This window comes from Littorina saxatilis, linkage group LG4 (genome assembly GCF_037325665.1).
Source record: "Littorina saxatilis isolate snail1 linkage group LG4, US_GU_Lsax_2.0, whole genome shotgun sequence".
In the NCBI taxonomy this organism is placed as follows: Eukaryota; Metazoa; Mollusca; class Gastropoda; order Littorinimorpha; family Littorinidae; genus Littorina; species Littorina saxatilis.
This window is the reverse complement of record NC_090248.1, coordinates 53,598,712-53,621,383: the sequence shown is the minus strand read 5'-3', so window position 1 is coordinate 53,621,383 and position 22,672 is coordinate 53,598,712. Positions and strand designations below refer to the sequence as shown.

General features: G+C 43.7%; 1 protein-coding gene across 1 annotated transcript in view; it reads right to left on the bottom strand.

The window, feature by feature from the left end:
* LOC138965630 (E3 ubiquitin-protein ligase PDZRN3-like) overlaps positions 1–22,672 on the bottom strand; it is a gene marked incomplete in the record, with an annotated part of 190,687 nt that overhangs the window by 54,575 nt on the left and 113,440 nt on the right. The window contains 1 exon segment of the mRNA XM_070337805.1: positions 5,088–5,186. Coding sequence (XP_070193906.1) covers positions 5,088–5,186 — 99 coding nt within the window.

Here is a 22,672-nt window from a genome sequence, read left to right as displayed (position 1 = left end):
ATATAGGTAATTTGCGAAGAATAACACAGGATCATGCCAGCCTGACACGTTGAACTTACTTATCTACAAAATCTGATCCAGTTTCTGACATCTTGTGCTTCGGGCTAAGCCAGCCAGCTAATTACGTCCGAGAAAACGGACACCCTTTTTGCGGATGAGATTGACGTCAGCTTACCTTCCTGAGAGAAAGACGAGAACGAGTTTCGAAACAGCCAGAGAGACGGGGGAGAGAGGGTGGGGGTGGGGCTGGTAGGTGGGTGTTGATGTTGGTGGTGGTGGTGGTTGGGGGGTTATGTAGGTGATATGATATAGACATAGACAGACAGACAGGCAAACAGACAAACAGAAAGGCAGACAGACAGACAGACAGATTGACAGGCAGATGTGGAAAGGGAAAAACAGAGACAGTAATTAGCGGGTAGACAGAAAGACTTCAAAAGGCGAAGGAAGACATATTTACAGATAGACCAACCGATGAATGGATTGATAGCGGGTAAGAGAGAGAGAGAGAGAGAGAGAGAGAGAGAGAGAGAGAGAGAGAGAGAGAGAGAGAGAGAGAGAGACAGACACACAGACAGACACACAGACAGACAAAGAGAGGGGGTATGTGTGTACGTATATATACACGTTTATGCACGCGCGCAAACACGTGACACACAGGCCGTCGCGACAAGGGTAAAAATAATCATCCCTCCAAGCAAACACTACAACCACCAATATACAACAGTAACGCTAGGGCCAGCAGAACCAGACGCGGTCTCACGGATGCTATGTCGGTCATGTAAGGTCTTTGACAGTCCAGACACCGAACCCATTAAAGGCCGTTTCACACATGCCAGAGACCTATTCACTTACATGTCAGGCGTGTGGACAGAATGTCAGCCTGTCTCAAAGGACCACGGCCCTAGCTTGACCCTCAGTGTGGCAGCTTGTTAACATTTTTGTTCCCATGTCATTGACCATGGTCGCTCTAGAAGGACATGCGCAGAGAGAGGCAGAGAGACAGACCTCTTTTTTTTCTGTCGGTCTCTCTCGCTCCAAATCTCTTTGGCTAGGTCTTCAAGCCAAATAAATGTTGGTATAATTCTGCTTTTGCTTGTGTATCACAAAGTGTTCATGTTGCACGTTTTAGGCTTTCCGTATTGTGCCTGCCGTACTACAGTCTTTTCATCTCTAACAATATCATCCTCCTCTATCTCTCTCTGCCTGTATATCTGTCTGTCTGTCTGTCTAACTTTCTGCGTCCCCCCCCCTCTCTCTCTCTCTCTCTCTCTCTCTCTCTCTCTCTCTCTCTCTCTCTCTCTCTCTGTCTGTCTGTCTAACTGCCCAACTATCTGCGTCCATCCTCTCTCTATCTCTCTCTCTCTCTCTCTCTCTGTCCGTCAGTCTGTCGATCTCTCTCCGTTGCTGGAAACAGTAACCTGCCCCCTTTTCTCGTCGCAGCACCGAGTTCATGCATCTTCCAGCTCTGTACTTGTCCTCCGCCCCACCCACCCCCATTCGCCTCGCATCCTCCACCCCCTTCCCAGTCCCGTCCTTTTTGTCCATTGTTGGCGACTATGGACACAGTAACCAGAGAGGTCCCCCAGAGGGCCGAACCGTCCGTTCCCTGCGCGTCATGAGTCTTTGACCACATCATGGCGGCTGGTCAGTGAGACCAACTTATGGACACAGCGAGGCAAGGTCAACCTCCCCCATCCCGATGTGGTTTTTGTTCGCCTTTTACTACAGTATGAGATGAATACCGCTGTGGTTGCGACGGAGAGGGGTTCGGGATGGGTGGGGGTTGCTGAAGAGGATCTTGTATGCCGTCAGAGGCATCACGACAACTCCTTGTGGTTTTGCTACCGTGTATTATGATCACCGCTGTGTTTTGGATGGAGGGTGGCGGAGGGGGGTGGGGCTTTAAGAAATAATCTTTTGAACAGAGTAAAGTGAAAGGTGGGGGTGGTGGTGGTGGTGGTCTCTCAGGAGAAGTAAGATCAACTCTTCACACCGTTGTGATTTTGATTCAGCTTTTGCTACAGTGTACTAATGAGGTTTCGATGAAGGGGTTAGGCTGGGGTGGGTGTGGGGTGGTGGGTGGGGGATGAAGATCGACTTACCCTTTTGGGGGAGGGGCGGGAGGGTTTGGACTGAAGAGACGATATTGTGGACAGAGTGTGACCATGAAAAGCATAAGGTCAACTACCCTTACCGTTGTGGCTTTAGTTCACAGCATTACTAAAGTGTGTAATGAACACCGCTGAGGTTCCGGAAGAAGATATGGATGAAAAGGGAGGGTGGGAGTGTAGGTGGGGGGTTGGCGGGACGGCGCAAGATCGGTTGTCCCAGTGTTGTTTGTCGCAGGAGCAATGCTTCAAGGTAAAACCTTAAGAAAAACTTGTTAGGTTTTCAACCTTTCTGTTAAACTGCATTTCACAGATAGGGACACACGTAAACAAGCATGCACACAGACACAAACACATACACATAATCACAAGCACGCATGCGCCTCTTTCTTTCACATTCTATCTTTTTTCCACTCAATGAAAACGCAGTACGTATTTCCCTGCTTAATCGCTCGGCCTAAAAAAAAGTTATACCACTTCCCTTCCTGTGACAAGAAGCTGCATCCAAACACCGTCTTTGCTCCTGTTAAAAAGCTTTTTATATTTCTATTTAAAAAAAAAATCAAAAAGAAAACGCTTCTTCAAGTCGAGGCAAGACTGATTCCAGAGGTCATGGAGCGATGCTGTAGGCTCTGAGGCTATCTATTTCGCCGATAAGACTTTGCTCGCTGTCAGCTTCGGAAACAGGCTTCGTTTGGACGAGAGAAAACACATCAAGAAATAAATTAACAAAGTGCGTACATCACGGTAGTTTAGACGCAAACGTCCCATGAATCACGAACGAAAAAAAAAAAAATCCACAGCGAATCCATCACCGGCGTCTCGTTTTACACATACGTAGAGTCTACACCCCGTGTTCCTCTGATCTTCCAGAAGGTTTTGGGCCCATTCAGGTATCAAGACGGTGTAGCAGATACCCGGCTTATCTCCCCCTACCCGGCTAATCAGCAAGGCGGGTGTCGAGTCGTGGCGTTAATCACAATGACTACGCACGGCCCTTTTTCCATAAATCCCCAGATTATCGCCTGAGGGGACAATAATGGCATGTAAGGGCCTGGAGGGTCAGACCCCTATCTCCTGACCCCTTCACCTTTCCCGGGGTAGCGCGCGCATGGCGGCCAGACTTCAAAGAGTCGACCCCTCGTCTCAATGAGACTCTTTGGACAGATTAGCTCTCCCCTAACTTACTGGTCAGGCGCCGACTTCAAAAGGCGAAGGGGAAATAATTCTTTCCGAGCCCCCCCCCTTTATCTTCTTCTCTCCCCTCTGTCTTCTCTCCGGTGCTGTTCGTTGGGTGCATGACTCCGCTTGCTGGCTGAGTCTTTAGATTGGTTGGTTGGTTTTTAACGTCCCTTCAGCCTATTTGGCTATGCGTGACCGATACGATAGCGATCACAGACATAGAAAGAGCTACTCTTTCTGTCTGTGGATGGCGATGCGTCTTCAGAGCGACAATTACAAGAGACTGTTACTTTAAAGCGACCATAGGCTGACACCTTAGCGACCAGAGACTGTAGCTCCAGCGACCACAGACCAGAGGGTGTACTGAGCTTTAGAGCGACCAGAGACTAACTTTAAAGCGACCAGCAACTAAAGCTTTAAAGCGACCAGAGACTGTAGCTCCAGCGACCAGAGACAAGAGTTTTAGAGAGACCAGAGATTGTAGCTTTAGAGCGACCAGAGATTGTAGCTTTAGAGCGACCAAAGACTAGATTCAGAGCGACCAGAGACTGTAGCCTTAGAGCGACCAGAGACAAAAGCTTTTGAACGACTGAGACAAAAGAGAAACAGAAATACCGCGGACTTCTCCCTCTTCCATCTCAGTCGTCTACCTGCTGCTTCAAAAGGGAGAGCACTAATTCTTCACTGAGCCTTTTATCTGTGGAGGGAACTAATTCTTCCCATGATCTTTATCTATCTTCTTGGCCGTGATTGGTTGAGGGTTCTCCTGTTGCCTTCTGGCCAGTTGCTGAAGACCACGGAGTCAAAAGAGATTTGAAGCACTGGAGGCATTCTTCTGGCGGTCTCCCTACTGAGTCGCACCACAGTGGTGATGGCATTACAAACACTGCACCCAAGAAGAAGGCTGGCCCACGAAGCCACACAGGACGATCTTCAGAGAACAGTTTGAACCTAGCAGTAGACGGTGACCTACACTGATGCTCTGGAAAAGGCCAAATAAAGTCCACGCCGAGAGCACAGTAACCCTTCAAGCCAGTCTCCATGGCCTCAAAACTTCAATTATCCTGATCCCGAGGGGATACTGGGAGCACAAAAAAGAATTACCTAATGTTCTCTAAGTCCTACCGAGGCGCATCATACCATAGTTAGGTTACTTAGATTGACACCTGTGTCTTTGGGATGTTGAATCATTTCGAAACACCAGCTTCGACTAGGAGCAGAGAAAACTCACGCCGTCTGAAAAGTCCGATGTACGAGCGACAAGGACGACGACAAAGCAGACCAAAAACAGACCGAAAAAAAATCAAGACAGACCAAGACAGACCGTCACAAACACTGTGTACTACAACTACTACTACTACTTCTACGTCCGCCCCGTGATCGGGAGGTCGTGGGTTCGAACCCCGGCCGGGTCATACCTAAGACTTTAAAATTGGCAATCTAGTGGCTGCTCCGCCTGGCGTCTGGCATTATGGGGTTAGTGCTAGGACTGGTTGGTCCGGTGTCAGAATAATGTGACTGGGTGAGACATGAAGCCTGTGCTGCGACTTCTGTCTTGTGTGTGGCGCACGTTATATGTCAAAGCAGCACCGCCCTGATATGGCCCTTCGTGGTCGGCTGGGCGTTAAGCAAACAAACAAACAAACTACAACTACGAAGCAGAAGAGGGACTTTGGGAGGAGGATGGTGAGAACGGGGAAGAAAAGGAGCATGAGGAAGAAAAGTAAGAGGCGACCAAAACAGAGACAGACAAGACAAAGAAGACAAAGACGGTAACAAAGGCTGTGTACTGACCTCACTGATGAAGATGTCCGTAACCTCATCCTCTAAAGATCCGTAACACAACGTTAGTCCCAGCTTCTCCTCACTCGACGAGCGGTGTAACACCACCTCCTGGAACACACAGAGAAATACGTCACATTAGTAACAACGTATAGCACACAATACGTCACATTAGTAACAAAGTATAACACAAAATACGACACATTAGTAACGACGTATAACACTTTCTTTCTTTCTTTCTTTATTTGGTGTTTAACGTCGTTTTCAACCACGAAGGTTATATCGCGACGGACGTATAACACAAAATAAGTCACATTAACAACGTATAACACACAATACGTCACACTAGTAACAACGTTACTCACTTCAGTTATAACGTTACACCAATACTGTTTTGTGAAATAACAACAGTGTGACTTGCATAATTATTGCCATACATCAACGTCAAAGGCGAAACATTTCACTTCAACATTAACACACAACACAATGATTCTTTTAAGTAACAATTAGCCTACATGTTGGACAAAAACTCGTCAAGGGTGTCAAAATGCACAAAATGTCGTGAAAAAAGAAGTGTCACAAAATAACACCCACAAAGACACCCAATTTGACGTATCGCGAGTTTAACCCAAAACAAGTTTGTGTCTCAGCCAACACTTAAAAGCTTACGTGAAGAAATTACATACGAGCGCATCACAAGACAAATAATGATGTTGTCGTGCATTACAACATTTCAAAAATGTCCTCGCTCCGCTGAAAAGCACTTCAACTCTCCGCGACAGACCATTAACCAGCTAGCACTTGTGCTGATGCAAAACGAAAACTGAAGCACAAGGGGTGTTCTTGTCTGACTGAGTAAGTGCACTACAACAGTCGTTGCCTTACTCAAATACAACCAACAGCATGTCGTTTACTTTCGTCCTTTGGCCGGCCCCCTCCTTCTCTGATTGTTCTTTCTCTCTCCCACTCCTCCCCCTTCCTTTGGGAATTGAATTCTGCATCTCTCCCTTGCCTGTACCTGCATTGCATGATTCAGTTATATCCATTAATCTTGCTGAAACAAAACTTTTTTTTAATATAATTATACTCATCTTGTATTTTCTTCATTCTTCGAGTGCCTTTCCCCTCTCCCCCAACTGACGCCCGAAAGTGAATGTTATATTTCTCCCTGCCTACCATCCTCGACTTCTCATGTATGACTTCGAAAGCACCCTCGCTGAAGCAAAAGTTTTAGTTTTGTTTTTTGTTTTTTGGGTGTGTTTGACTGTTGGTTGTTGCAGCAAATTGAAAGGGGTGTCGGTCAGAAAGACCTCCCACGCGCATTCGTTATGTCTGCATCAGCTGACATACTTGTTGACGAAATGGCGATACTTTCGTCTGTTCGGTTTGTTCCCTTTTCTCTCTCTTCATTTTATCTTGTTTCCTTTTTGTCTCTCGGATTTCTTTCTTTCTTTTCTTTTCTTTTCTCGTCGTTTTTTTCTCTCCCTTTTTTTGCAACAAAATGGCTGTCAAGATCAGACGACTCCCAAAGCCTGCACTAGCTTAGTCAGTAGTCACGGAGACGCAACGCCCCCTTGCGGGAGACAGGGGATGTCACCCAGGTGTTACAACTCACGACAAGCACCCAGTCCACAAAAACCGACGCGTTGACATGATGCAGAAAAACGACCCGTGTGTTGACAACCGCGCGGGAACAAGGAACGGCTACTCGTTACAAGAAGTCGCTGTGTGTTCTTTGCATGCATTCTCTATCTACTGCAAGTCAGTAAGTGGGTGGCATTTTCCAATTAGGCTTACGGAGCAGCTCTTGTCTAAGCTGGGGCAAGCATTTGTTGGGCTAGGGCGGCTTTCTCGATCTTCATCTCCTCTGGTAAGTAAGGCTGAAGGGGTCTAATTTGACTTGAACAATGACCACGAACACACGCGTCGTCCGTTATGTACAAGTAACGCTTAAGCCTCACATTATACTTGGGCGAAGTCGACTCAGTGAAGTCGTCTTCACGCAGCTGCCTGCATGAAGCCTTGCCACTGAAGTGTTTGGTTAATAGACTTCGCAAAGTCTTCGCGAAGTCGAGTTCAGGCTCAACTAAGGACGGCCTTAACTTTCGCAAGTTGCGAAGCCCCTCTATTGCATGGTGGCCCATTTGTCTAATTTTTGTTTATCAATTATATCATCCTCCTTCGGTACAATACATAATCAACAACAAGCTATGAACTTAAAGTATAGCATAAGCATATGTTCGACCATTGTGAGCGAAAGATGCGGAATTCGACCCCTTCATCGCACAAAGTAAAATGGACGCGCCGTGTGCAGTCTCTGCTCGTCAGGCCACAGCACCAGCAGTAGTAAGGGGACATGGATACCCCTGGGAGGAACGGGCAGCTTTGTCATCACACCCCCGCCTGTCACGAACTGGACGCTTCTTGTTGTCATCGACTGGGTAAGGAGGCATGGAGAGTTGCGCATGTTAAACAGCCTGTCTCCTCCTAATAGTGACTTTCGTGAGTCTTTTTTCTTTGACGAAAGTGTTGAGAGATAACAGGGCTTATCTCGTAGACATACCGGTACCTTAAAGGCACACCAGAGTCCTTCTGGAACAACCGATTCGGCTCACCGTGTCAGAACTGGTCAGGCTTTTACATGGAATAAGACCATCCCGCCACTTGGACACATGCCAGCAATCAAAACCCTGACTGAATACTCTTCATAGTGGGAACTTTATGATGAAGACATAGCGTAAACAATGCATTCATACAAAGTCCAGCTCACCACAGCAAGCACACAAGGTATTGTTTTTTTGTGGGTATTTGTCCCAAGTGGAGGGATGTTTTTATCCAAAGTATCTCGCCAGATCTGAGACGGGAAGAAGTGTGCCTTTAACACTCGTCTCATAAATCCCCAGGGTTCTGATGATAACACGCTACGCACTTAGTAACATCACGACTCAAAGCCAGCAGTGTGTATATAAGTATTATGTCCACGATAACCCTCAGAGACAAACGACCGTCTAATACAAGGTATGTAACAACTCCACAAAACAGAAAGAAAGAAAGACAACTTCGCCAATAAACAGTGGAACCCCTCCTTTAAAATACACAAGCCCCCAACCTCCCCCTCCCCCCCCGCCCCGCCGATTTAGAACTACCTACGTTTAAAGACCATACTTTTTCAGACCTTCATACCATTGGTACATGTACCTCCATATTTGACAAAACCCTCTCTTTTAGTACCTGATGTTCTCAGAATTCTAGAAGTCTTAACAGGAAGGTTCCACTGTACGGAAAAAACAGATAAGAAGCTTGCGCAGAAACGCATACCGTGAGAAGATCCATCCGTAACACCAGCACCAATGCTTTATCCATCACACGCACAGGTAAATCGCAAGAAAAAGACCAACCTTCTCGCGGGCTCCGATAATAAACAATGGCAGGCAAAGAAAGAGAAATAAACGTTGCACTCGGTTAAGGTCGCGAATAGAAGAAGAAGAAAACGGAGGAGGAGGTGGAAGAGAAGAAGAAGAAGAAGAAGAAGAAGAAGAAGAAGAAGAAGAAGAAGAAGAAGAAGAAGAAGAAGAAGAAGAAGAAGAAGAAGAAGAAGAAGAAGAAGAAGAAGAAGAAGAAGAAGAAGAAGAAGAAGAAGAAGAAGAAGAAGAAGAAGAAGAAGAAGAAGAAGAAGAAGAAACTTTAAAGGCACAGTCCTTCCCGTAAAAACAGTTCGGCTGAGCATCATACCAGAGCTCCCACGGCTTTAACAATATGGGATAAGACCATCCCTCAGATTGGTCACATACCAAAACATGGACAGCCTGGGTACTCACTATGTACAGTTCGATTTTGTTTTGATGAATTATTTTTTTTTAATTTTTTTTTTTATAAAAGACAGTAGTGGCATTTGAGGAAAGTAATTCATAAAAAAACCTGACTAAAGCAAACAGTTTAGGTGTTGATGTTTGGTATGTGACCAAGTGGGGGGATGGTCGTATCTCACGTACAAGCCTGGCCAGATCGGAGAAGGTCAGTCGAACTGAAATGGGAATGCGTGTAAATTAAAGCAGGAGAAAGGGAATAGTAAGCAGAAAATCTCAACACAGCCCTACGGTTTATCGGGTTCATCTTGTTTTCGTACACTGGTATATCGTAAGACCACGAGCTAACCCCTGTCACACGCAAGGCAATAACAAACAGACGGTGAACCAAGGTTCGTACAGAACACACCAAGCATTATGGCAAAAAGTACTGGAGCACTCACGGGCAATGGTGTGAGCAGGTGCTGGGAAAATGTTATCTTCTGTCAAAAACACGTAAACCTGGCAGTTCAGAGTGTACGAACGTCTTATTCTTTGGTCTCCCAGTAAACAAAATAATACGACTTATCGAATGAGCACACACACAGAAATCACCAATCTTCTGCGACAAGTCACTCGCCAGAACTAATCAAAAGCATACGAGTCTTTACCCCCCCAAAATAAATCTACTATTATATATTATAAGAATGGATGTAAGTGTTTGTGTGTGTGTGTGTGTGTGTGTGTGTGTGTGTGTGTGTGTGTGTGTGTGTGTGTGTGTGTGTGTGTGTGTGTGTCTGTGGTCGCCATCGTCGTAATACGTGTATCGTTAATCATGCCCAAATCAAAACCGAAATACACCTCATTGTTGAAGTAACATGATCTCTCTAGCGCCATCTGTTTACAACTGAATGCCTCTATGTACCCTTTAGGGAAAACGTGATACCTAAGTACATTGATCTCAATCTATGCCCATAGAAGTACACTGCAAAAATCGCTCAGCTCCAGACACAGGAACGGTTTGGTGCTTAGATGGAAAACATTCAGGAATTTTAGAATACAGCCGTCCTGGAAACTTGAGCAGTCGATGTTTTGCCCTCCATCTTCTCTGAAGTGACATTCGCACTGGAATCCAAGTCAAAAGCTTTTAAAAACGTAAGAAGAGTTTGCTTGCGGTGGCCATTGCAGTTGTCAGTTTGCTCCAGGGTCATTGCAATGAATAGGGCTCGGTGCAATCTTCAATCAAAACCCAAGGCTGCTTTTCAGGGCATTTTCAAGGACGGGGCTTGGTATTTGAACAGTTAATCAGTTGGGCTCTCGGTGCTAAAGTTTTGGCATTGAAACCTGCACACGTTTTGTGTGTGTGTGTGTGTGTGTGTGTGTGTGTGTGTGTGTGTGTGTGTGTATGTGTGTGTGTGTGTGTGTGTGTGTGCGCTCTCTCTGTCTTCTGCTTCTTTTCCTCTTACAACACCTGACACAAGATTAAACACACACGCATTAAAGTACGCAGACAGACAGACAGACACAGACAGACAGGAATAGACAGACTCACAGCGACCGCACGCGCGCGCACACACAGACACAAACACACTCACACACACAAACACCATGACACCCCCACCACCACCACACCCCCTCCAAACTCCTCTTGTCTGTAGCAGACATCAAACCTCAGGTTGTTCACCAGACGGAGCTCCATGACCCGACGAGGTGGAAATATTGTGACTTTGCTCCTATCAATAACACCTCTAACCCTTCCTCCTTCCCCCCCCCTCTCGGCTCCTTACACACACCTCTTCTCTTTGATCCTCCCCGCCCGACTCCTTCTGACCATGCGTTTGCATATCGTCAAAGATCCCACTCTCTTCCTAAACTCACCATCCCCCCACTCATCCCCCTGTCTCCCCCCTCTCTCCAACACATTCTGTCCACTCTACTCCTACTGCTGTCCGGGTGTTTTTACCTGTCGATGAGAACCCCCACCCCCGCCTTCTCGAGCTCCTGACTCTCTCCTCCGCCCCACCATCTCATCATACCCGAACCCCCATCCTTAACTCCTGTCCATGCGTTTGGCTGTTGTTCCCCGCTCCACCCCCACTCTCTTCAACCCCCATCACCAACTGCTGTCCATACGGTTTACCTGTGGTTAAGAGTCTCCTCTCTTTCAACCACCTAGCGCGCGGAGGGGCAGGTGAGTGTTGACGGAACAACACGGGCCAGCTCACTTCAAAGGGAAGGGAGGCGTGTTGCTGAGATGGGGCTTTGAGATCTCCATCGCTCTGCATGCAAGGGGGCTGGAACAAGGCTTTGACCTTGACCTTTTGTTGCAAGTGTGGCGAGCGTCTTATTGTTACAGCGAGATCTCACACTGAAAGGCCTTGACCTTTACTGCAGTGTGGAAGGGAACTTACTGTGACAAGATCTGAAGGGCCTTGACCTTTATTGCAGTGTGGAAGGGAACTTACTGTGACAAGATCTGCAAGGCCTTGACCTTTATTGCAGTGTGGAAGGGAACTTACTGTGACACGATCTGAAAGTCTTTGACTTTGACCTTTGTGTCGTGTTAGAAGAATTTTACAATCAGTTTCTAAGCCCTCTTGATACAACCGACAATATTGAAGGGAGGGCGACCTTTCAAAAAAAGTCAGAAGCTCAGAATTAACTCGAGATCTTACTATTGCAAGATCTGGAAGCTTGTGTGGAAGGAATATTACGTTAAACTAGATCTAAATCCAAAATCAGAGAGACTGCCAACGTTCTAAAATTGAGAATCAATAACCTACAATTCTTGTTTAAAAAAAAAAAAATTGTTAACTATGTTTGGCCTCCTCGAGTATCGTAGACTGAGACCACTACTTCGTAAGGATCAGAAGCTCGAAAGGACTATTCCATTGTTGCAAGATCTGACAACCTTAACCTTTCTCAGCCAGGAAGTGATTCTTGACTGTTCTCGTGCGTGAAAGCGATTGGACAGACAAGGAAACTCTGCAAGCCCGTCTAGACTGTTAGAATTAGCATACAGCATTGTTGCAGCTTGTACATTAAGTTAAAAAGGACCCAGCAAACACACAACGTAAATACGACGTTGCGAAAATGTGAATTTTTCGTGTCATTAGCAACGTTGCGAACTTTACGTGAAATTTACGTTGAGCCAACCAAAAAACGCAACGTAAAACCAACGTTGTGTCATTGTGAGATTTTGGTGTTCTTTCGACGTTGTAATACAACGTAAATTTTACGTGAATTTCACGTTGCATTTTGGTGTCTTACAAATGTTGCGAAGATTACGTGAAATTTACGTGGATCCAACCAAAAAACACAACGTGAAAGCAACGTTGCGTTACAGTTGTGTTTTTTTGTTTTTTACACGTTGGTACATAACGTAAATGTCACGTGGATTCCACCTTAAAAAGCAACGTAAAATCGACGTTGTATTATTGTGATTTTCTGGTGTTCGAACAACGTTGGTATACTCACGTGATTTTCACGTGAAATTCACGTGATTTAAAAACAAAAGTTAGCTTGATACAACAAACGTTCCTACAACGTAGTTTCAACGTAAACACACAACGTTGGGGTTTGATTGATCGCCAACGTGCCCTCAACGTGAAATCCACAACGTAAATCATACGTACGTCAGTCATTACCAATTTTTCACCTGCACGGTTTCGTATCGTTTATCAAAGAAATGTATATATATATAAAGCCTTTGAAAATTACGTAAGGTGAACAGATTTTCAAATACAGGAGATAGATATGTGCGAAACTATCACCGAATAACAAATGACTCAGTCAGACGTTATGAAATTAAGCGCCGATGTACCGCGCAATGTATTTGATTGCTTTGGCGTTCCAAATGCGTCCGGTTACATTTTCTGGCATCATTAATGCATCAACGAGAATTGAAAAGTAATGCTAAAAATAGAATTGTGTACGTTTCGTTTAAAGTTGATCTACTGTGCTCATCAAACCTCTTGTTGTATTTTGTAAATTGGCGAGAGGGGGGCAGAATACATGAACCTAATCTCTGTGATTGTCTATACGTGTGTGTGTGTGTGTGTGTGTGTGTGTGTGTGTGTGTGTGTGTGTGTGTGTGTGTGTGATTACACGTACGTGTTAGTGTGTGTGTGCGTGTGTGTACACGTGTTAGTGTGTGTGTGTGTGTGTGTGTGTGTGTGTGTGTGTGTGACATCAGTTTGTGTATGTGTGTGTGTGTGTGTGTGTGTCACATCAGTTTATGTATGTGTGTTTGTGGGTGGCTGTGTGTGTATGTGTGTGTGTGTGTGTGTGTGGGTGTGTGTGCGTGCGTGCGTGTGTGTGTGTGTGTGTGTGTGTGTGAGTGTGTTTGTGTCCCTCGGCGCGTGACATATATATCTGCCAATAAGTTGAACTAAAACAGGGCTCAAGTGGGAATTACACCTGAAAAAGCAGGAAGGGAGCAGAATACATGTTGTGAACTCCGTTATTTATTGTTTGAAATGTTATAACCTGGGAGAAGTCACCCTCGCACCCCGTCCTTAGTTTCTCTTGACCTACCTTTGAAGTATTCTTGAGGACATGACTAGACTACCCGATTGCGCCCATTGCACGGCATAAGAGAGCGCCGTTCCACCCGGCCGATTCTGCTATAGACGTCACGCGTCCAAGGGAGGTAATTTTCGAGCCAGCTGCATTGACTCGGCCAAGAACGCAAACTTTCTTCGATTAAAGGCATTGTAGCATGTCTAAAATCATGGGACTTGTGTTATCAAGCTTTTAAAATCACCAAGTAACTTTTAAGAATAGTTTCAGTTACATGCGAACTCATTCTGCTGAACGGATTTTGAGAGCCAGTACCCAACAGCCTTTAAATGCACCTCTTTCCTTTTTTCATGTTCTTTTATGGTTTGCCGATTTTGTTAACATTTTTGCATTCATGATGAAGATTTTATGGTGACTGTACAGAAATGTACGTCCTCTAGTTTCTAACCTTCCAAAAATTGGGGCTGGGGGTCGGGGGAGAGAGAGAGAGAGAGAGAGAGAGAGAGAGAGAGAGAGAGAGAGAGAGAGAGAGAGAGAGAGAGAGAGAGAGAGAGAGAGAGAGAGAGAGAGAGAGAGAGAGAGAGAGAGAGAGAGAGAGAGAGACAGAAAGACAGACAGACAGACAGACACAGACAGAGACAGAGAGGGAGAGAGAGAGATAGAGAGAGACAGAGAGGGAGACAGAGGGGAGAGAGGGAGACAGAGAGAGTCAGAGAGAGACAGAGAGAGACAACGTCGAAACTTTGTCAATCATTTCGGTTTTTTCACCTGCATTTTTAGTTTCGTAATATTCTATTCAATTAATGTTCGGTCAAACATAGAGGTTCACTAATTGTGTAAGACGAAAAGAGTATAACATAAATGCATATTGTTTCAAGGAATTTGCTGAGTTAAATAAATTTGCGAGTGCGAAACTTTCCCTCCCAAAAAAAGACGCGTTACTAACCGACAGTGTTCTCCGGTGATGGCCACGGTCGACTTTGTGTATCCCAAATTTGGTTTTCAACTTTGATGAACACTTTCAGGACTAAAATATTCATCGTAATCAACTCGAAGGTAAGTTGTTTTCAGTTGTTCCACATGAGACGTTATCACTTATTGTACTCAATGTACACATGCACAGATTACTTGATTGTCGAGACCATGATTGGAAACGGACCGGCCAAAGATGGCGGGTCTTTCCAATAGTCACAATGTCAGCCCTAACTCAGTTCAAGGGATACACATTCTTTTAGACTCAACTTTTGAGTCAGTATAGCGAAACAATGGGTCACAAGCAGTGGAACACAAAGGAAAAACACGTTTCACATAGACGGACGCAACCTTTAGAAAGCTGTTTAATCAGACTAGCTCAGTGCATGAGACTGAAAGCGGGGGCGGCCATTGTTATCTCAAGTACTTAATTGGGCATTTTACGATCTTGAGGGAGGACGATGTATCCAGACAAGCTGCTTCAAGTTCAAGTGAATCTGCCCAGCGGACAGTGGTATGAGAAGAATTCAGAACTTGACACATTGGCTCATTACATACTTGACTGTCTTTTGTCGACCTGTTCTGTTACTCACTCAAGTAGGCAGCCGAGATACCCTGCCGGTGTCACGATTTCATCTTTCGTCTGTGTACATATTTCCCCCTCGACATATACTCAAGACTGAAATGTTGTTTCCTGGTAAAATTAAGAAGTGAAATTATTTATCTTGCATGTGAAGAAAATTGGTGGTAAAATTTAATATATTTCAACCCCAAAATCGAATTCTTCGAAAACGTGTACTGAGTGGTTAATTACGTCCCTTGAGTAAGAAGGAAACATTTTAGGATGAATCAAATTTCTAAGTTAATTAAAACAAATTGGTTGGACAAATTTGGCCCCATGAATGTAAGGTACACAAGGTCGCTCATCAGTACTATCGAAGGGTGTTTTTTTGTTCAGTGTAGAGTTTATACTAGATCAACGAGGCCGAGAAGCGAAATATCAACACGGCGAAAGATGAAAACGTCACACCGGGGGAGAGAGCGAGACAAAGAGGAGCTATCGGGTGGAGAATGGGGAGGTGATTCGGGGAGGGGGGTGGATTAAAGATGAACGTATCAAATTGTTATTTGTAAGGAGGAGAGAGTGAGACAAAGAGGAGCTATCGGGTGGAGAATGGGGGAGGGGATTCGGGAGGGGGGATTATAATGTGTGTGTGTGTGTGTGTGTGTGTGTGTGTGTGTGGGCGGCAGGTTGGGACGGCATTTTATCAACGAATGTACGAAATAACAAAACAAAATAAAGAAAGAACAAACAAACAAAAATTAAAACCTGACACATGCAGGTTTGTGTAGGGATTTTTATCTATGCCGTGTGAGATGGAATTTTTTTTATAAAATACATCGATCACGCATTCACATCGGCCAGCAGATCGCAGCCATTTCGGCGCATATCCTACTTTTCACGGCCTATTATTCCAAGTCACACGGGTATTTTGGTGGACATTTTTTATCTATGCCAATACAATTTTGCCAGGAAAGACCCTTTTGTCAATCGTGGGATCTTTAACGTGCACACCCCATTCAAGTAATGACACACTCGGACTGTGTGTGTGTGTGTGTGTGTGTGTGTGTGCTACCTGACGGATTTTGATGAACATTGGCATGGTTACAAATTCTTGAGAGCATTCGCTTGTGTGGCTGTTCTCCGATATTTGATAGCGTTATTTGATGTCATATTTTCCCGTTTGTAAAAGTTGAGCCCGCACTGTCAGAGAGAAGAACACATGAATATAATATGTAGAAATCGCAAACCCGGCCAGAAGGCAGACACGGACAAAATGTAGGATGCTGATACATGTAAAATATGTGTCTGATGCGAGTATAGGCTTACTATGTTTACAAAAATTGTGAATAATATCTAGCCGAGATGAATCGCAACCTTTGTACCTCTCCCTTTATTTAAGATTTTTTCCCATTCTTCTTCGTGTTAGTTGGACAGTATTCTTTCCTTTTCTTTTTTCTTCCAGCCACAACACAGATAGCGTAATAGCGGCTGTTTTATTCATTCTTCTGTCTCGTTCCCTCATATTCGCATGTGATAATATGTCACTCCTTATGAGATTACACCCCCCAAACTTTGTTGCTAGACCTCTGTTGAGGAGAGAAGAGGCGAGAAAAACTGGTATGAAGTACAAGTCAAAAATCGCACCTTGATCTTACCTGACTCATTTACGGCACTTGGCAGTCTTTTGTCGGGCTTTTGTCGATCGCTTGTCCACTTGGATAATAAAATTACGGACATGCTCCCCCCCCCCCCCCCCTCTCCTCTAAACTTTGCCAAAATGGGTCCTCTTGAGACATCTCGCGTATGAGAACAAAAGAAAACCGAACGGGCAAATCATATGGACAACACATGTTGGATTTCTTCTTTGGGTACGCTCACCAGTAAAAAAAAAAATGCAGCCAATGTTTTCTCGAAAAGTTGTGTTTGTGTGTGTGTGTGCGCGTGCGCAGGTTTTTTTTAATGTACTGTTTCGTTGAGAGGATCGTGGGTAGTGTTTTTCCTCTTCATTTTAAAATGTTCATTGCAGACATATGAGACAAAATAAAGAAAAAGAGAGAACAATACAGCAAAAAACAAGTCGCGTTAGGCGAAAATACAACATTTAGTCAAGCTGTCGAACTCACAGAATGTCCATAGAGGGGGAATCGAGACGAGGGTCGTGGTGTATGTGTGTGTGTGTGTGTGGTGTGTGTGTGTATGTGTATGTGTGTGTGTGTGTGGTGTGTGTGTGTGTGTGTGTGTGTGTGTGCGTGTGTCTGTGTGTGTCTGTGTGTGTCTGTGCGTGTGTGTGTGTAGAGCGATTCAGACTAAACTACTGGACCGATCTTTATGAAATTTTACATGAGAGTTCCTGAGAATGATATCCCCGGACGTTTTTTTTTCCTTTTTTCGATTAATACCTTTGATGACGTCCCTATATCCGGCTTTTTGTACAAGTTGAGGCGGCACTGTCACACCCTCATTTTTCAATCAAATTGATTGAAATTTTGGCCACGCAATCTTCGACAAAGGCCGGACTTCGGTATTGCATTTCAGCTTGGTGGCTTAAAAACTAATGAGTGAGATTTGGTCGTTAAAAATCGGAAACTTGTAATTAACATTATTTTTTTTATCAAACGTTCCAAAAACAATTCCATCTTATTCTGCGTCATTATCTGATTCAAAAAACATATAAATATGTTATATTTGGATTAAAAACAAGCTCTGAAAATTAAAAATATAAAAATTATTATCAAAATCAAATTTCCGAAATCGATTTAAAAACAATTTCGTCTTATTCCTTGTCGGTTCCTGATTCAAAAAAACATATAGATATGATATGTTTGGATTAAAAACACGCTCACAAAGTTAAAACGAAAAATATAATATATGTATTCTTAAACGGATTTTTGTTTTGATGTACATTTTTCATTCAATTTTCTTTTCATGTTTGCTTGCTCTTCATTTAAACTGTACAATAGCCGCCATTTATATGTATTTTTCTAGAAAACTGTAAACACCACTATAAGCATTATGCTTGTTGTTGTTTACTCTATATGCGTTTTTTATTTGTAAATAATGCACAAACGTTGTATAAAACAGTTTAAACCAAACGAAGAGAGGTACAGAAAAGCGTGCTTTGCAGCACACCGAAACCACCATGTTCAGCGCTGAACAGGCTCGTCAGTTTCACTCCGTTTTGCACAAGCGGCGGACAACGGTCATTGTGAAAAAATGCAGTGCGTTCAGTTTCATTCTGTGAGTTCGACTGAGCTTGACTAAATGTTGTATTTTCGCCTTACGCGACTTGTTGTTGTTGTCCTCAGTTGCATGCAGGCTGCTTCAACCCTGAGTTGTTTTGCCTTTTTACATTTAGTCAAGTTTTGATTAAATGTTTTAACATAGAGGGGGAATCGAGACGAGGGTCGTGGTGTGTGTGTGTGTGTCTGTGTGTGTGTGTGTGTGTGTGTGTATGTGCGTGTGTGTGTGTGTGTGTGTGAGTGAGTGTGTGTGTGTGTCTGTGCGTGTGTGTGTGTGTCTGTGCGTGTGTGTGTGTAGAGCGATTCAGACTAAACTACTGGACTCCGATCTTTATGAAATTTTACATGAGAGTTCCTGGGAATGATATCCTCGGAAGTTTTTTTTTCATTTTTTCAATAAATACCTTTGATGACGTCATATCCGGCTTTTTGTAAAAGTTGAGGCGGCACTGTCACACCCTCATTTTTCAATCAAATTGATTGAAATTTTGGCAAAGCAATCTTCGACAAAGGCCGGACTTTGGTATTGCATTTCAGCTTGATGGCTTAAAAACTAATTAATGACTTTGGTCATTAAAAATCGGAAACTTGTAATTAAAATTATTTTTTTATCAAACGATCCAAAAACAATTTCATCTTATTTTTCGTCATTTTCTGATTCCCAAAACGTATACATATGTTATATTTGGATTACAAACAAGCTCTAAACATTAAAAATATAAAAATTATGATTAAAATTAATTTTCCGAAATCGATCTAAAAACAATTTCATCTTATTCCCTGTCGATTCCTGATTCCAAAAACATATACATGTAGATATGATATGTTTGGATTAAAAATACGCTCAGAAAGTTAAAACGAAGAGAGGTACAGAAAAGCGTGCTATGCAACAGAGCGCAACCACTTTCGCGCTAAACAGGGTCGTTAATTTCACCGCCCTTTGTACGAGCGGCGGACTACGGTCATTGGGAAAAAATGCAGTGCGTTCAGTTTCATTTTGTGAGTTCCACAGCTTGACTAAATGTAGTAATTTCGCCTTACGCGACTTGATCTTTTTCCCACACACTTTGGACACGTGCGAGTACCAGCAATAGAAAATTAACAAAACACCTCCCCCTCTTAGGTGAAATGAAAGCGGACGTTTTCAGCGTGCATTCCCTTGAATTGACTGAATGGTTAATCATGCTTCCGTGATCTTGGGAGTTGTGGGTTTTTTCTGTGACATTCACAAACATACACATGACAGAGTCCGACTAAAGGCTTACTGGAATTTACTGTTGAGTAATAAGTGTGTCATCTTAGGACCATGCCAGTGCATGGGGGATATCTTGGATACAGGGCGGACAGGCTTGCAAGCAATATATAACTCTGACTGTTGACCGTCGTTGTAATTTCCCACTTTGTAGTTGTCAAGGTATTTTAACATGTGGGCTTTATATTTTATAAGCTTGTACAAGAGCATTGTTAGTAATAACGCGCGCTATTTTTAGTTAAAAAAGGGATCAACTTGGAATGTGCACCCGACATTCCAATTTGTTTTCCCCTTTCTAATAATGGGTGAATTTGTTTTATTATAACTGAATTGCTTACAACCGAAATACCTACATGCCGAAATAACTGAAATAAAAAAAATAAACAAATAGACGAATAGGGAAATGATACATAAATAAGTTCATAAATGAATGAGTTAATAAATGCGTTATGGCGAAATTTAGATAACAAATTAGGAACTTTAACATTAATTTCAAATTAACTAACCAAATAACAAGATCAATAGGTAAAGTGTTGTATGGGGACATGTAACAAAATGAGGAACTTGAAAACCACCATGTAGGTGTCCGACATTTGCTGGTGTCTTGTTTGCAATGATTTCAATTTGGTTACAACATTTTGTTGTCGTCGTCGTCGCTCTTGCTGTCTTTGTTGTAGTTGTTGTTATTTGGGGGTTAAACGGGAAAAGGGGCAGAAATATGTTGGACTATTGAACGATCGTTTTCACACTAGGTGTCGGACTTCAAGTACAACGCGGGGTAAAAGTACTTAATGGAAATCCATGAGCTATGAGTTTAATATGTAATCGTTATTTCGAGCAATTTCCATGTCTGAACATCCCACGGATATATCCGCGTGCCACCCATCATTTCCTTTTACACGACAAAGTCGTGTCGTAACAATTCCCTTCCACCCTCCCCCTACCCCTCCCTATACACTTGATAGTCCTCAACTTCGACCTACGGCGATAGGGGGATAATTGAGACAGCACTCTAAGTAGCTTTCCAGGTTACTGAAAGACTTTGATTTTGATCACAAGTTTTGGAAACTGTGAGCCCTTTCATCCCCAGCGAGACAGACGGACACCGCTCCTGTGTACAACGTGGGATTTAGAGCGGGTCAAAATTGAATCAAACTTGCCACATTCATTTCTTGCCTCATGATTAGCATATGCATCGTTCACTGCTTATTGTTGCTGTTGTTTAGAAATCAGTGCGCGCGCGCGCAAGTTTGTATGAATATGTTCGTGCGTGAGTGTGTGAGTGTGAGTGTGTGTGTGTGTGTGTGGTGTCGGTGTGTGTGTGTGTGTGGTGTCAGTGTGTGTGTGGTGTGCCAGTGTGTTTGTTTGAGTTCGTGCCTGAGTGTGTGTGTGTGTGTGTGTGTGTGTGTGTGTGTGTGTGTGTGTGTGTGTGTGTGTGTGTGTGTTATAGTGTCAGTTATTCTTTCTTTTGTCCCGAATCCTTGCTTTCCAGAAACCTGTGATGTCATTCTTCCTTGAAAATTTCTTCCAAAACTTGGTTGTCCAACTTTTGTCCGAGAGATGAGGTCGGAACGGTGGTATGAGAAGAATTCAGAACTTGACACCTTGATGTCATCTGACTGATTGGCTAATTACACACTTGACTGTCTTTTGTCGACCTGGATCATAAAATTGCCGACCATGTTGATTTACCCAGCCCCTTGTGAACGTGAGTCTACTTGAGACATCAGCGTAACCAACACACACCAAACCCGAAGTCGGACCGTAACAAGTTTTCATTATTTTATGCCTGTCACCTCACCCTTTTACCCCCCCCCCCCCTCCGCCCCCACCGCTTACCCCTTCTCAGTTCACAGTTACATTGTCTGCAGCCTCAACCCCCCCGTGGGTAATAAATCACTCGACTATCGTCGCATGCTTCTGATGACCGCTCTAAATAATTTGTCAGATAGCAGTGTGCAAAAGACACCGTTGAGTGTACATGTATTACCTTTCCTATGCTTAGGACACGTGCCTTTTCAAGTCATTGTCAATTACAAAATGTAGGTCTTACAACACAGCCACTGATTTTCAGGTGACGGTATCAATGCCGGGTCCCTGCTCTGCGAAAAAAAAAGTGTTTGCATTAATCGGAAGAAACATACTGCATAAGCGTAATTTATGCAGAGGTATGATGTTCTTAAGTTGTGAGATTTTTTAATGATCACGATGCCTTCAGTGCTTACTAAATTAATTGATTAGATTGATTTTATATAATGAAGTTAGAATTCTGCTGCTCTGATTAGTGAAATATTCAAAAATGCTATCATGCTATTTTGGCACCGTCATGGCTTTGTAGACTTATAATATATCTGCGTAATTGATTTCAACTCTTAGAAATCAAAAGTATAACAAATTGTATTGTGTCTCCTCTTGTCGTTAAATAATCACAACAACTGTAAAACAAATTTGCTTTGATAAAGCTCCCGTTTTTCTCTCAGAATTTTGCTCATTTTTGTTTTGTTTACATGCCCCAGACACAAAAACTACAAAACGATTCATAAAAGTTCCGTTCCATGCATTCCGTCTCCTCTCAATCTAAGATCCCCCTCCCCCCCCCCCCCCCCCATAGACCCTCCCCCCAAAGTTTTCCGCTAGCCTCTTCGACTTTTCCCAACGAAGCGTACAGGAGCGGGGCAATTAAGAGCCTTTGCAATTTTATGACCCGTCTGAAAGAAGTGATTGACTGGACACTGTCAAGTGCTCTTAAAGAAGCGATCAGATACGTGAGAATCACAGTGTGACATTTGACAAGAGGTTGACGGAAGTCTGGCAACCAGATGTTGGAGGAAAAAAATAACTCACTGAAAAAGTGAGATCGCACGTGTCGGACAGATGAAGGTTAGAAAACAAGTCGCGTAAGGCGAAAATAAAACATTTAGTCAAGCTCAGTCGAACTCGCAGAATGAAACTGAACGCACTGCATTTTTTCACAATGACCGTAGTCCGCCGCTTGTGCAAAACGGAGTGAAACTGACGAGCCTGTTCAGCGCTGTAGTGGTTTCGCTGTGCTGCATAGCACGCTTTTCTGTACCTCTCTTCGTTTTAACTTTCTACTTCCGAGGATATAATTCCCAGGAACTCTCACGTCAAATTTCATAAAGATCGGTCCAGTAGTTTAGTCTGAATCGCTCTACACACATACACGCACAGACAGACAGACAGACAGACACACACACACACACACACACACACACACACACATACACCACGACCCTCGTCTC